At 46.7% G+C, this 14,207-nt stretch overlaps 1 protein-coding gene across 2 annotated transcripts in view; it reads right to left on the reverse strand.

Annotated features, from left to right (window-relative positions):
- LOC307117667 (E3 ubiquitin-protein ligase TRIM39-like) overlaps nt 1-14,207 on the reverse strand; it is a 45,932-nt gene that overhangs the window by 9,530 nt on the left and 22,195 nt on the right. For both annotated transcript variants that reach the window (XM_079802656.1, XM_079802655.1), the window contains exon 5: nt 506-962. In XM_079802656.1, the coding sequence (XP_079658782.1) occupies nt 506-962 (457 nt within the window). The remainder of the gene's footprint in view (nt 1-505; nt 963-14,207) is intronic.

The raw sequence follows: 14,207 nt of genomic DNA on the forward strand, positions 1-14,207 counted from the left end.
CTGCCTGGTATGGTCACAAAAAATTGTAGATTTAAGAATAAACTTTCCAGAATTGTGTCAATGGCAAGTAAAATAGTTGGTAAACCACAGAAGTCCTTAACAGAACTTTTGACAGAAAGGGCAAAGAAGAAGGCGAGGAGTTTTCTGACAGATATCTCCCATCCTCTCTTCAGCCAGTTTGAGCCGCTGAAATCTGGCAGGCGCTATAGAGCCCCTTCTCCTGTTAGTTTCTCTGTAGATGTTTTGTGTTGGTGAGCTAAAGACAAATTTCCACTCCGGTGAACAATAAAGATATTCAAATTCAAACAGAGTTTGCACAGGGATAGTTTCGTCATGTGCCTTACATGTCACTAAAGTTCACATGATACTTCTTTAACTGGTTATGACAGTTGAAGAAATAACTTTAAATTACATTATTTTATTTTATAATGTGGTAATCACCAGCACATCACAGATGCTTAAAATAATTTAACACTTTTCTTAAAAAAATCTTACATTCACATACCATCACATAAAGTGTTTCTCCTCTTCAGCTCAGTGTTGTCCTGCTCCAGCTCAGTGTTTCTCCTCTTCATCTCAGTGTTGTCCTGCTCCAGCTCAGTGTTTCTCCTCTTCAGCTCAGTGTTGTCCTGCTCCAGCTCAGTGTTTCTCCTCTTCATCTCAGTGTTGTCCTGCTCCAGCTCAGTGTTTCTCCTCTTCATCTCAGTGTTGTCCTGCTGCAGCTCAGTGTTTCTCCTCTTCATCTCAGTGTTGTCCTGCTCCAGCTCAGTGTTTCTCCTCTTCATCTCAGGGATTTCCTGCTCCAGCTCAGTGTTTCTCCTCTTCATCTCAGTGTTGTCCTGCTCCAGCTCAGTGTTTCTCCTCTTCATCTCAGGGATTTCCTGCTCCAGCTCAGTGTTTCTCCTCTTCAGCTCAGTGATGTCCTGCTGCAGCTCTTTAATGAGATCTTCAGCAGTGGTGTGCTATTAACCAGTAGCACAAAAAAAGAATTAATAAAATAAAAATCACGATATAAATTTTTTTAAATGTATTTTTTCCACTAGTAACATTTCTTTAATTAAAAACACAGTGCATTCTAAAATTGGTGACAGAATTTTTTTTTTTTTTTTTTTTTTTTTTCAGATTTTAAATTTTTTTTTTACAGTTCTGAAAATAATGAAACATGTTGCTTTGGAGTTATATTCATTGTGAAAAGTGATAAATCTGAAATGAATGATTCATTATGCAAGTGGGTGGAGAAAAAAAAACTGAATATGAAATAAATATTTCCAGATAATATTTTCTTAAATTTGCTTTGGCATTAGGCTATATAAAAGCAAATTATTCAAGGATTTGGTTTGAAGTTTGAACATTAGCTTATTTATCTGGTAAAAATGTACAACAGCAAATAAAAATCTGGTCTGAGTTTCACAAATGAGAACCACATTTTTTTTTTTTTTTTTTACTATAGCTATATTATATTTGTTACAGTATGAAAAATAGCAACCTACACATAGAAACAGTAGCTACAACATGTCAGTTGTAATATAAATCCATAGAGAAAAATCTATTCCCATAATAGATTATAAATTATAAATTCTACAAGTTAGTCAATTTAGGCTACCACAATGAATACAGTAAGCCGTGATTAATTCTAGGGGGTTCACAAATAGTTAAAAAAGCTTTATAATAAATGTTCCTCTTTTTATCTGCCTTTTTAATGTTTTAGATCATGTTTGGTATCCTCCAGCATTTAAAGTGCTAAATTCTCAATAGAATTTGAATGTGTCGCACATTTTATTATCGGTCATGATAGGAATGGCTCATGGAAATCTTATCACACATTTGGATCATGCTGGTGAACGCATGCAGAGTACGGGGATTCACGCGCCACTCGTGCACAATAAATAAACCGGCATCAGTCATGTTGCACTGATAATCTTTTCAGTTTGTACAGAAACTTAGCGCTTATAAAAGCTCAGACAACACGATGCAGTGTTTCCCTTAGGATTTTTTCAGGGGGGTTGGTAGACCTCCCGAAACTACTAGTGTCGCGGAGCAGGGGTGTTACGGATACATGGTGTTCTCATAGACAATAAATAAATAAATTTGATAAATAAATATAAACAACATTTATTTATACATCACACAACTATTTACAACACAAAAGAGGTTGGCTTTGCTTGAGTTTTGCCCCCCCCCCCCACCCACCCACCCACTGTTGAACTCTCTGTTGCGCACTACGGTGTCCACAGAGGGCTTTGACGTGGCGTGGTGTGGCTGTGAAGCTCCCTGGGTCGGGCGATGTCCACAGCTGTGGTCCGGGGGAACACCTGGCCTTACCTGGTGATGTGGAGGACGTTGAGCGGGCCCGCCTCCTCAACTCACCCATATCCCAGGCTGGCCTCTTCGGCGGCGCGGCTGAGAACTGCGCCCAACGGTTCTCGGCCGCCCCAGAGCAGACTGAGGCTGTAACACGTACTGCCCCGGCGGCCAGCTGCTGCACCAGCCGCCGGCTCAGTCGCCTCAGTCCGCCCGGCCCCAGCAGCAGCCTTCACCTGGGCCGCGCCGTGGAGGTGGTTGAGGATGTCGCCCAGTCCGCTCCCCAGACTGGTTAAACGCCAGGCTGGAGGTGGACAACTCAGAGATGGGTTCCAGTTCTTCCCAGGGGATGGCAGCAGGGCCTCTCCTTCCCCCGGTGGAGGGCCGGGGGAAAATCCTTCCGCTGCTGGCCCCCGGGCTAGCAGCGCTTGGGAAGAACTCATGTTCCTGTCTCTGAGGACCCAGAGACCGGTGATGACGGTGTGCGCCACCCACGGGTCCCGCCACTCGCATCCCTCTCTGTCGCCAGCCTCCTGGCAGAGCAGACCCCAGTGGAACGTGCGTCCTTCCCTGGTCTCCTCTGTCAGGACGCAGCCGTTAACCGGGCCCCGACCCCGGGACGGCCAACAGCCTCCCCTGTCCGGGCCGGTAACGCTGCCTCGCTGCCCCACCCTGGGTACGTCTGCCGTCCGTATGACCCCGTTGGTGCAGTCTCTGGAAGCATGGCTTCAGCTTCCGGGGCTGTCCCGCTGGGTCGCGCGGACCGTCAGGCGCGGCTACGCGATTCAGTTCGCGCAGGCTCCTCCCCGCTACAGGGGAGTCCGCTATACCGTGACCGGGGCCCATACCCCCGTCATGCGTGCGGAGATTGCCACCCTGCTGGCGAAGGGTGCGATCGAGCCTGTCCCTCCAGCCGAAATGAAGTCGGGGTTCTACAGCCCCTACTTCATTGCACCCAAGAAAACCGGTGGGTTACGGCCAATCCTGGACCTTCGCATCTTGAACCGATCCCTTCACCGGCTTCCGTTCAAGATGTTGACTGCGAAACGCCTTTTCGAATGCGTTCGTCCTCACGATTGGTTTGCAGCGATCGACCTGAAGGACGCCTACTTTCATGTCTCCTTCCTTCCTCGACACAGACCGTTCCTACGGTTTGCTTTCGAGGGGCGGGCATATCAGTACGCGGTTCTCCCATTCGGGCTATCTCTGTCCCCTCGCGTCTTCACGAAGATTGCCGAGGCAGCCCTTGCGCCCCTTCGGCAGCACGGGGTCCGCATCCAGAACTACCTCAACGACTGGCTCATACTGGGCCACTCTCGAGAGCAGGTGTGCGGACACAGAGATCTGGTTCTCCACCACTTAGCCCGTCTGGGCCTTCGGGTCAACTGGGAAAAGAGCAAACTTTGCCCCGTGCAGAGGATCTCTTTTCTCGGTATGGAGATCGACTCGGTCGCCATGTGCGCGCAGCTTACGAGCGAGCGCGCGCAGTCTCTGCTGACTTGCCTCCGTCAAATCGAGAGCAAGAGTGCAGTCCCACTGAAACTATTTCAGAGGCTCCTGGGGCATATGGCATCTGCAGCCGCGGTAACGCCGCTCGGATTGCTTCATATGAGACCGCTTCAGCACTGGCTTTGCGATCGAGTCCCGAGATGGGCATGGCAGTCTGGCACGCTCCGGATCCAAGTGACTCGGGCCTGCTTACAGACGCTCACCCCGTGGTCGAACCTCAGTTTTCTACGGGCCGGTGTGCCCTTAGAATGAGTTTCCAGGCATGTTGTCGTATCGACGGATGCCTCTGCCACGGGCTGGGGTGCCATGTGCAATGGACAAGCAGCCGCGGGCTCCTGGACAGGACCCCAGCGCCTCCTGCATGTCAATTGCCTCGAGTTGCTGGCAGTACGGTTCGCCCTGCACCGCTTCCGAGCGTTGCTGAAGGGTCAACATGTGCTTGTCCGGACAGACAACACGGCCGTAGTAGCGTACATCAACCACCAGGGCGGTCTACGCTCCCGCCGTATGTCTCAACTCGCCCGCCATCTCGTTTTATGGAGTCATAAGCGCCTGAGGTCCCTTCGTGCTGTCCATATTCCGGGGGTCCTGAACCACGCAGCCGACGAGCTCTCGCGGTTTCAGCCTCTCCCGGGAGAATGGAGACTCCATCCCCAGTCGGTCCAGCTGATTTGGGAACAGTTCGGCGACGCACAGGTAGATCTGTTTGCCTCCCACGACTCTTCCCACTGCAGCCTGTTCTATTCCCTGACCGAGGGCACGCTCGGCACGGATGCACTGGCGCACAGCTGGCCGCGGGGCCTACGCAAATATGCGTTCCCCCCAGTGAGCCTACTCGCACAGCTCCTGTGCAAGATCAGGGAGGACAAGGAGCAGGTCCTTTTGGTCGCCCCGTACTGGCAGGGCCGGACCTGGTTCCCCGAACTCATACTCCTTGCGACAGCCCCTCCCTGGCCTATTCCTCTGAGACCGGACCTCCTTACTCAGAGACGGGGCACCCGTGTCCCGACCTGTGGACCTCCACATGTGGCTCCTGGACGGGACCCGGCAGGTTTGAGTGGCCTGCCACCTACGGTGGTCGCCACCATCACTTCCGCTAGGGCAGAGTCCACTAGGCATGCCTATGCGTTGAAGTGGAACCTCTTCGTCACCTGGTGCTCTTCCCGCCAAGAAGACCCCTGGGAATGCCCGATCGGGTCCGTGCTTGAGTTTCTCCAGGAGGGGTTGGAGCGAAGGCTGTCTCTCTCCACCCTCAAAGTATATGTGGCCGCAATATCTGCCCACCACGATCTCTTGGAGAACAAAAAGGTAAGTCAGCACGACCTGGTCATCAGGTTCCTGAGGGGAGCGAGGAGACTGAATCCTCCTCGCTCTCCTCTCGTACCCTCTTTGGACCTCGCAGTAGTTTTAAGTGCTCTGCAGAGGCCTCCCTTTGAGCCTTTGCGGTCGGTTGATATTAAGTTCCTGTCTATGAAGACGGCTCTGCTGACCGCATTGGCCTCAGTTAAGAGGGTCGGGGACCTGCAGGCATTTTCGGTTGACGAAGCGTGCCTGGAGTTCGGGCCCGCTAACTCTCACGTGATCCTGAGACCCCGGCCTGGATATGTGCCCAAGGTTCCCACCACTCCATTTAAGGACCAGGTGGTGAACCTGCAAGCGCTGCCTTTGGAGGAGGCAGACCCAGCCTTGGCATTGCTCTGTCCAGTACGCGCTCTCCGCGCCTACGTAGACATGACGCAGTGTTTCAGGACCTCAGACCAGCTCTTTGTCTGTTATGGTGGAGAGCGGAAGGGAAGTGCTCTCTCAAAGCAAAGGCTGTCTCACTGGATAGTGGACACCATTGTTTTGGCTTACCAGCAGCAAGGTCGTCCATGTCCCCTTGGTGTGAGGGCACACTCCACCCGGAGTGTGGCCTCCTCTTGGGCTCTAGCGCATGGCGCCTCGCTAGCAGACATCTGCAGAGCTGCAGGCTGGGCGACACCGAACACATTCGCCAGATTCTACAATCTCCGAGTGGAGCCAGTGTCCGACTATGTACTCGCCCCCCCGAGGGGCCGGTAGGGGCCAGGCTCAGGTGTCTTCGCTTGCTCGCCACTCCACTCCACGGACTGGATACGTGCGATATTCTCCTCAGGTGAGCTCCCCGAGAGCCCTGAGCTCCTCCAGCACTGTCGACGCCGACATCAGTTCAGTCTGCCCTTTCGAGCCCAGACCCTCATGTCCGGCTGGGTGCCCCGTGTGCATGGTTCCCTCCGGCGACCCCCACACGTGTATTTCACCGTAAGTCTCCGCAGTGAGCAGGTTTCTTCCCTTGGCGTGTCCCCGCCACCCCTAGGGTTAAAAATCCACCTTCGGCTGGTACCCTAGAGTTTTCCCATATGCAGCCCTTAGCGGGTCATATGTGTACTAGTATTACGACAGGGTACTCACACTTACGCAGGGCACTGGAAGACAGCTGAGTGGCGGGATTATATTGGGACCCCCATTCGTTAGTCACTAACGTTACGTCGTAGTGACTGAACGAAAGGGAACGTCTCGGTTACGGATGTAGCCCTCGTTCCCTGAGGAGGGAACGGAGACGTAACGTCCCGTTGCCACTTCAGTTGTGCTACCTGGAACGCAGGAGTTCAGTCTTGGCTCCTCAAGCAGGTAACATAATGCGATATTGCCTCGTACTTCCTTATATACTCACGCGGTGAGGCGGAGATACGTATGCAAATTCCGCATGCCCCATGGCATTGGAACGCCTTGGGCGTTTTCTCTAAGCTCAAAGATGATAGGCTTCTAAGCGAAACCCCCATTCGTTAGTCACTAACGTTACGTCTCCGTTCCCTCCTCAGGGAACGAGGGTTACATCCGTAACCGAGACGTTTTCGGACCTCTGGCTGGAGGACTCACGATTTAAAGACTGGTTTAGGCCAGTAGTTTGCAACAGCCGCGAGGCTTATTGCCACGTCTGCAAGAAGACAATTAATATAACCTGGGTGGGGGTGAATGGCGTCAAATCGCATATGTAATATCAAATAGCCACCAAGATGCGCGGACATAGGGAGCAGCTTCCCATATCAATGTTCTGCGCTACGGATGCATCAACGACCTCATCCTCCACTGCTTTGCCCTCAACCCCGACTGCTCTCCCGATTCAAACCACTTCCAGCAGTAACGTTAGTCCTAGCAGCTTCATCAACAGGTGCGTGACTGACGTCAGACAGCAGACGCTATGCCCTATCACCACCGCTACATTGCGAGCTGAGGTGCTGTGGTGTTTAGACCTTGCAACTAAACACCACTCTTTCTATTTGAACGATGGCATTGAAGAGCTGTTTCGAAATATGCAAGTTGCTTAAAGCTGGGCATACAGTGTGCGATATCAGCAAGGTTACCTATTCACACTGTACGAGTAGATTGCATGCGATGTAAAGCCAAAGCTCACGGTTTATGTGCTCACACCATGGCTTGGATCGTCGAGTGCGACTTGTCTGCTCACTATACAAGTGAAATATGCGTGAAAAACCTATAATAGAGAGATAGCCTATCAAATGCATCAGCTATTGATATCAAGAGGATTTAGCATTTCAATTTATGATTATTATTATTATTAGGGTAGGCATACTTTTATTATTAAATTGATATTACATTTAATTTGCCCACGTGATAATTTCATAATGCATCAATGCAGGCTATGCATAACCGACACGCTGCATTATAAAAGGATAGATAGATTAGCTTACTCCTCATTATTAGGGGCCAAGCCCCGAAGGGGCTGTAGCCCCTCTTGGAATTGTTAGTTTACTTTATTAGGGGCCAAGCCCCAAAGGGGCTGTAGCCCCTCTTGGAATTGTTAGTTTTCTTATTATTATTATTATTATTATTTTTCCCGATTGGGAGTCAATGGCAGCCCTATGAACCGTAAGTAGGAAAATTATGAAATTTGGCAACATTGTAGAGATTCTTATGAAATGTAATTGGACCAAATTTGGCGTCTCTACACCCAACTCCATAGCGCCACCACCAGTTCAAAATTTCAACATTGAAACTGTTATAACTTTTGAACCCTTTGAGGTAGAAAAATGAAACTTAGTACACCTGATTCCTCTCCTCATGCTGATCACATTGATCTTCTTACATCAAAACCCCGCCCATTACAGTAGCAGCCATTTTGAAAAGTACAGTGTTCAGTTTTTTTGCTACTCCTCCTTCAAAATTTGTCCAATTTTGTCCAAAATTTGCTCACATGAACTTTAGAGAAGACCGCACAGAAATGACTGAACAGATTTTTTTTATTTATCTTTATTCAAAAGTTATACTGTCTCAAACTTAAAGAGGTCGACCCAAAATTGGTTCTGAAGCTGTATATCGGCCAAACTTTGATCAATCGAAACAAAATTTGGTAGGCTTCATCAGACCCATGATCTGGGGGTCCATGCCAAAGTTGGGAACAGCGCCTCCTACAGGTCTTGAGATATGGAAAATGGCTATTTCTGCTCATAACTTCTGAACGCTTTGTCAGAAAATCATAATCTTGGTGTCTATGGATTCCTCGTGCCATGCCAAATCCGTGGATACCAGATATGCTAGGATCGGATGAAACCTGTGTCCGCCATTTTGGATTTTGTCATAAATTGCAATATCTTTTAAAATATTTAACATATCTGCACAAAAATTGGTATGCATGACCGACAGCATGTCCTGAACATACATTAGAAGTTTCAGAACAGCGCCACCTAGTGTTCCATAGATATAAGGTTTTATTGCAAAAAGGCTTATAACTTTTGAAAACAAAGTTCAAAATTTAATTTCTTTATGTCATCATGTTCCTTGTTTTATGCCAATTTCAACGATATCTCATTTGTCATTTTCCCAACATCTGACTGTCCGCCATATTGACGCAAATGAAAAACAGTTTTTTTGCTACTCTTCCTTCAGTTTTTGCCCAATTTTAACCAAAGTTTGCTCAGATGATATTTGGACTGAGCCGCACAGAAATGACTGAACGGATTCTTGATAGTTACTACCGTTCCTGAGAAATTTGTCTCTGAAGTTGACCTTGCCTGTGTTTGTGTCTTTATACTAGCTAGCTTAGCATGTCAATTGGTTAATTCTAAAATTTGCTTCTGTTCCAGACATTAAATTATTCTGAGAATGATCTAATCTGAACTTTTTAAATATTACATGCAGTGCAATTTTTACAAAAAAAATCTTATTTCTAAGTTGATTCTCACTTTAAGTAAGGAACCTTGGCAGCTGTTTGAAAGCATGTCTGCCCAGTGGCGCAACACGATAAACTGCAGGCACAAGACCCAGAGATTGTGGGTTCGAGTCCCGTGTTGGGCAACTTTATAAAATTGTGTGTAACGGTGTGCTGTGCTGCAGAACTTGCTGTGCTGCTGTACTTGCTGTTTGAGCTATTTGCTGTCCTTGCGGTGCCTTCTGGGCTTGGCCCCGCAATTGCTGCTTGCAGCTATATTTTAAATACATTTTGCCCAATTAAACAAGGAATTATAGGCCTATAATTAAAATGATTATTAGTCTATAATATGTCAGAACACTACAATAATATCAGTATTATCAGAAAGTAAGAGCAGCTTTATTTCAAAAACAACTTGTTTAACATGAAATGGGCCTATACTTCTCTTCTAATTTGTTTCACAATATGGACCACAAGAGAAATATTAAGAATATAAATTCAGACAGTTATAGGCTATACGTTATCAGCATATGTTAAAGCAGATTTATATAAATAAAGAGATATCTCTTGTCTCTGTGAGAATATGCGCCGAAAGCTTGTCAGATTTTACTTTCACTTTCTGTAGTGAATAATTGACTAGATTTGAGACTTCACCGACTCTCGCGCACATTGCGTTTTTGTGTGATATCCACTGACTCGCCTTCATGATTTAAAACTAAAAAGAAAAAAAATCAATATTGCGCCGTGAAAATTGCTCTCGATTCAATTTGGAAATTTGGTTCAAATTTTGATGCGTAGCTGTTCATTCAAATGTCCAACATTATGCAATTGTTACTTTTTGACACTGATTAAAAACTATGGACAAAGGCCCGTTGTGACATCTTGATTAATCCCTCTGCTTTACTTAAATGTATCAGCTTAATTTATTTTAATAACACCTGTGCTTACTTCTCGGCCACCTCTTTTTTAGATTGCTCACACATCAGACTTACTGACTAATGATCTATGAAGAAGATGTCTCCTTCCTCTTCTGTCTTTATTTCTATTCTCATCTCTGTGGGCAGTTGATGTTAAGTTATAATGACCTCGTTACATTGTGATGCAATATGTTATTCCATTTGGAAAGATATTTCATTTACGCTACTATAGTTGCAGCTTGAAATCGTGCTGGTATTAAAAAATATTTTTAAGGTATTAAAAAAGATAGAAAAAGGTATTAAATTCAACTTAAGAAGTTCTGTATATACCCTGCAGACACACCGTGAAATATCGCAAAAATAGACTGGTTACATGAGCCTAAGCTCTTTTCAATAAAATCCATGCAAAAGTTAATATCAGATCCTTTTAGAATACAGTATAGGATGTACCGAATATTCTTCAGTTTTATGCAAAACAGAAATATGACAAATAGAATATCCGACCTCTATCATATGGCCAAAAATAAATGCAAAAAAAAAAAGTTGGACCTGAAAAGTACTTGAAAGGTTCTTGAATTTGAAGTTAACCAAGCTGTGGGAACGCTGTATTAATAACTATCCAAACTGTTTTAGACCTAAAAGAGTCTTTGTTACCCTTAAATATCAGAGAAAATAACAAAATATAGAAAAATATAGAATAAATATAAAAATATATATAGAATTCTATATTTTTTTCTTATAGAAAATTGTACTTTGCATATTATACTATAAAAACACATGATTATACTTGATTTTAGTTTATCATAGTTGATCATAACTAGAGATGAAATGGCATGAAAATTTCATTTCATGATTATAGTGACCAAAATGGTCACGGTTATCACAGAATCCTGTTAAAAAAGTCCTAATGCTACACAATGCATCCTGTTGGGTCTGTCGTTGCTATGCAACCATGCAGCTTTACAGGGGGTATGGCTTATCTAAATGAGATGTAAATGAGCCCTATTGTTACTCCCAGCAGGTGAGAACTGCACAATGTTTATAGGTCGTTTCTCCCTATTAAGGTGTTTTGAGTGCCTACTTTCAAATGGTCACAACTTCTCCAAATATTATCAGATTTCCATGTGTTACACATCGTTGGAAAGCTTGAAGACTACACTTTCAGAATCTGTGAATAACTCAAAATGCCCCAGAACCGACTTGTGTCCCTACTTTCCGTGACTGGTCACAGCTGTTTGTCAGGGTTCAGGTAAGGGATGAGGCGAGAACTCAGAAATGCAGAGAAATGGGCTTCCCTTTCAGTCGGTCACATTCGATGCTACGCCAGACTGACTGATGAACAGTGCAATGGCTCCCTATTAAACATTGCATACATTTTAAAATCTTGCTGATTACTTACAAAGCACTAAATGGTTTAGCTCCCCAGTACTTAGGCGAGCTCTTAACACATTATACTCCATCACGTCTACTGCGGTCTCAAAATTCTGGCCAGTTGATCATACCGAGAATATCAAAATCAACTGCAGGCGGTCGATCCTTTTCCTATTTAGCACCTGAAATCTGGAACAGTCTTCCTAGCATTGTTCGGGAAGCAGACACACTCTGTCAGTTTAAATTAAAACACATCTCTTTACTATGGCATACACATAGAACATTTTTAATTTCTATTATTCAAATCAGTTAAATGATTGTTAGGCTGCATTAACTAGGTCAGCCGGAACCGGGAACACTTCCCATAACACCTGATGTACTCGTTACATCATAAAAATAATGGCATCTACGCTAATGATAGTCTCTCTGTTTTATCCCAAGGTTTACTGCAGTCAGCCGGATCCAGGCCGGATCCAGATCAGATGGTGGACCTGCGCCCAGACATGACCAACGCATCCCTGAAGTGTCAGAGAGACCATGTCAATTAGACTCCCCCTGAAATTGCCTCATTGACACGGCATCCTCAATAAACCCGTCTCCAGCATGATGACGCCGATCTTTAGAATATTCCTATTTAATTATTGTTTAATCGACATGTCATCATCTTTCGAATATTCCGATCTAATATGACTTCTGACCTGTAAGGTTGCCAGAATAATAATCATACACTGTTTGTGTCACATGTCTGTCCTGTCTCGTGTTGCACATGTGGTGTTTTGTTATTTTGGGCCATGTGTTCCTGTCTGCAGTCTTGACCCCACCCTCCTTGTCATCTAATTAGTGATTCATTTGCCCCACCTGTTGTCCTCATTACCTGCCTTGTTTGTCTCCTATTTAATCTCCTTCTGTTTTCTGTCCTGTGCTGGTACGTTGTCCATGTTTCGTCTCCTGTTGTTCCTGTGTTCCTGGTATTCTGTTCCAAGTTGGTTTTTGTTATTTCATGTTTGATTATTTCCCCCTTGTGGGTTTTTGTTTTTGTATTATGTTTATTTTGTTGAATAAATCATCCATTTTCTGCACTTGAGTCCTAAACCAGTTTCTCCTAAGTTAAGACGTGATAGTTTGTAAATTGGCCAGAGGAGAACTGGCACCCCGACTGAGCCTGGTTTCTCCCAAGGTTTATTTTTCTCCATTATTCCCTATATAGTATATGAGCAGCAGGTACAATGCATCTTTAGTTCAGTTCACAGTTCTACTGTTTATTCCCTGCAAGTTTACTAAGAGTGTTCTTTCGAGCCTGCTCTTCGGAAAAGAAGCCTCTGCAGTGAGTGTTGGTGTGACGATGCTTCAGCTGTGGTCGCGGTCTCATAAGAGCTCAAACAGCTGTTTTCACAGAGTGAGTGCGCACAGCAGACTGCACTGTCTCTGCTTGTGTTGCTGCGCTTTCTAAGAGTGTGTGTGTGAATGCATGCAGCAGGCTGTACCTGATCCTTGTCTGTATTGCTGCGTCTTTAAAGAGAGTGTGAGTGCACACAGGGGGCTGCACTATATTTCCTCTCTCACTACCCTCGATGGTGGGGCGGTCAGGGGGTTTGTGAGGATTCCCCAGGTGGAGTGTGTAGTGCATGCCTGCAATGTGCTGCCACCTGGTGGGGTCATCCGCAGCTCCCATCCAGCTCTCGCTGCTGAGGCTTACAGTACTGCTGGTCAGGCCACTGACGCCCTGCATGCGATGGCTCCCTGCAAGTCTACTAAGCCAAAGCATATGCATAAGGTTCGTTCTTAGCCGGGGTTGCAGGAACTATGCTTGATGACTGACTGTTATCAAGTCACAGCGCATGGCCTCGGCTGGACGATGTCCACCTTGGTGGTCCAGAAGTGCCCCCTGGTTAACCTTGTAGAGGTGTGAGATGTTGACAAAACACACTTTCTCAATGACTTTTCGCTGATGCTGTCGAGGAGTGTGACCGGCAGTTCCCATTCAGTCGGTCACGTTCGACGTACGTCGGACGTACCGACGAATTGGGATCACTTCTGGGAGCCCCTATCAGCTTCGAGCTATCTAGAACCGGCCAATGAACAATTGGCGTGCGAGATTTGCATCTCGCGCTCCGCCCCGCGCCGCAGGTATAAACAGGAAGCGAGAGCGAATGCACGCTGTCATTCACTTCGGAGCCAAACGGCATATGAAGGAGACTCTCAACACTTCGTTTGAGTATTTCGCTGCTATCAGCAAGAACTATTACAAAGGACCGGAGAATCCAGAGGAAGACGCGTGTTGGAGGAACGGTACACTTCAGCGGGACCGCGCTGACTCATCGGCTGCCTCTGCAAGCAGAGAAAAACTGCTGTTTTCACAGCAACAGCACAGTTTTTCAACAGTTTTTCAGTTTTTCCTGCTGAGTACAGGCACGGGCTGCACACAATCCCGTGCGCTGTCGCGTTTCCCCCTGAGTGCTTCAGCACAGAGCGTTTCCTCACAAAAGAGCTTCACGGGTGACGTGGCGTCTTTTTCAAGATGTCTTACCACCCGTGCGTTTCTGGATGCGGTCGTTCCCTGTCCCCTGCTGACGGTCACGATCGCTGTCTCACGTGTTTGGGCACACAGCACGCTGAGGCAGCGTTTGTGGATAGTTCATGTTCCCACTGCGGGAACATGACTATATCGGAGCTAAGATCGAGACTCTCCTACCTCCGGGCTGGGGGAGTCCCCTTACCCATCCCACGAACTAGGTCTGCCCCTAACCCGGGTGGACGTGCTTCTTTGGATGGCCAGGGTGATCTGAGGATTACGTTTAGGGCAAACCCGCCGAGCGAACCTCCGCAGGCCCCTGATCCCTCAGCTCCGCAGCCGGTAGAGCCTCCAAGGGAACCCGCTGGACCCTCCCACGGGAGACCAGTGGTGACTTTTGGAGCTCCAG

This window comes from Gobio gobio, assembly GCF_949357685.1.
Source record: "Gobio gobio genome assembly, chromosome: 21".
Lineage (NCBI taxonomy): Eukaryota > Metazoa > Chordata > Actinopteri > Cypriniformes > Gobionidae > Gobio > Gobio gobio.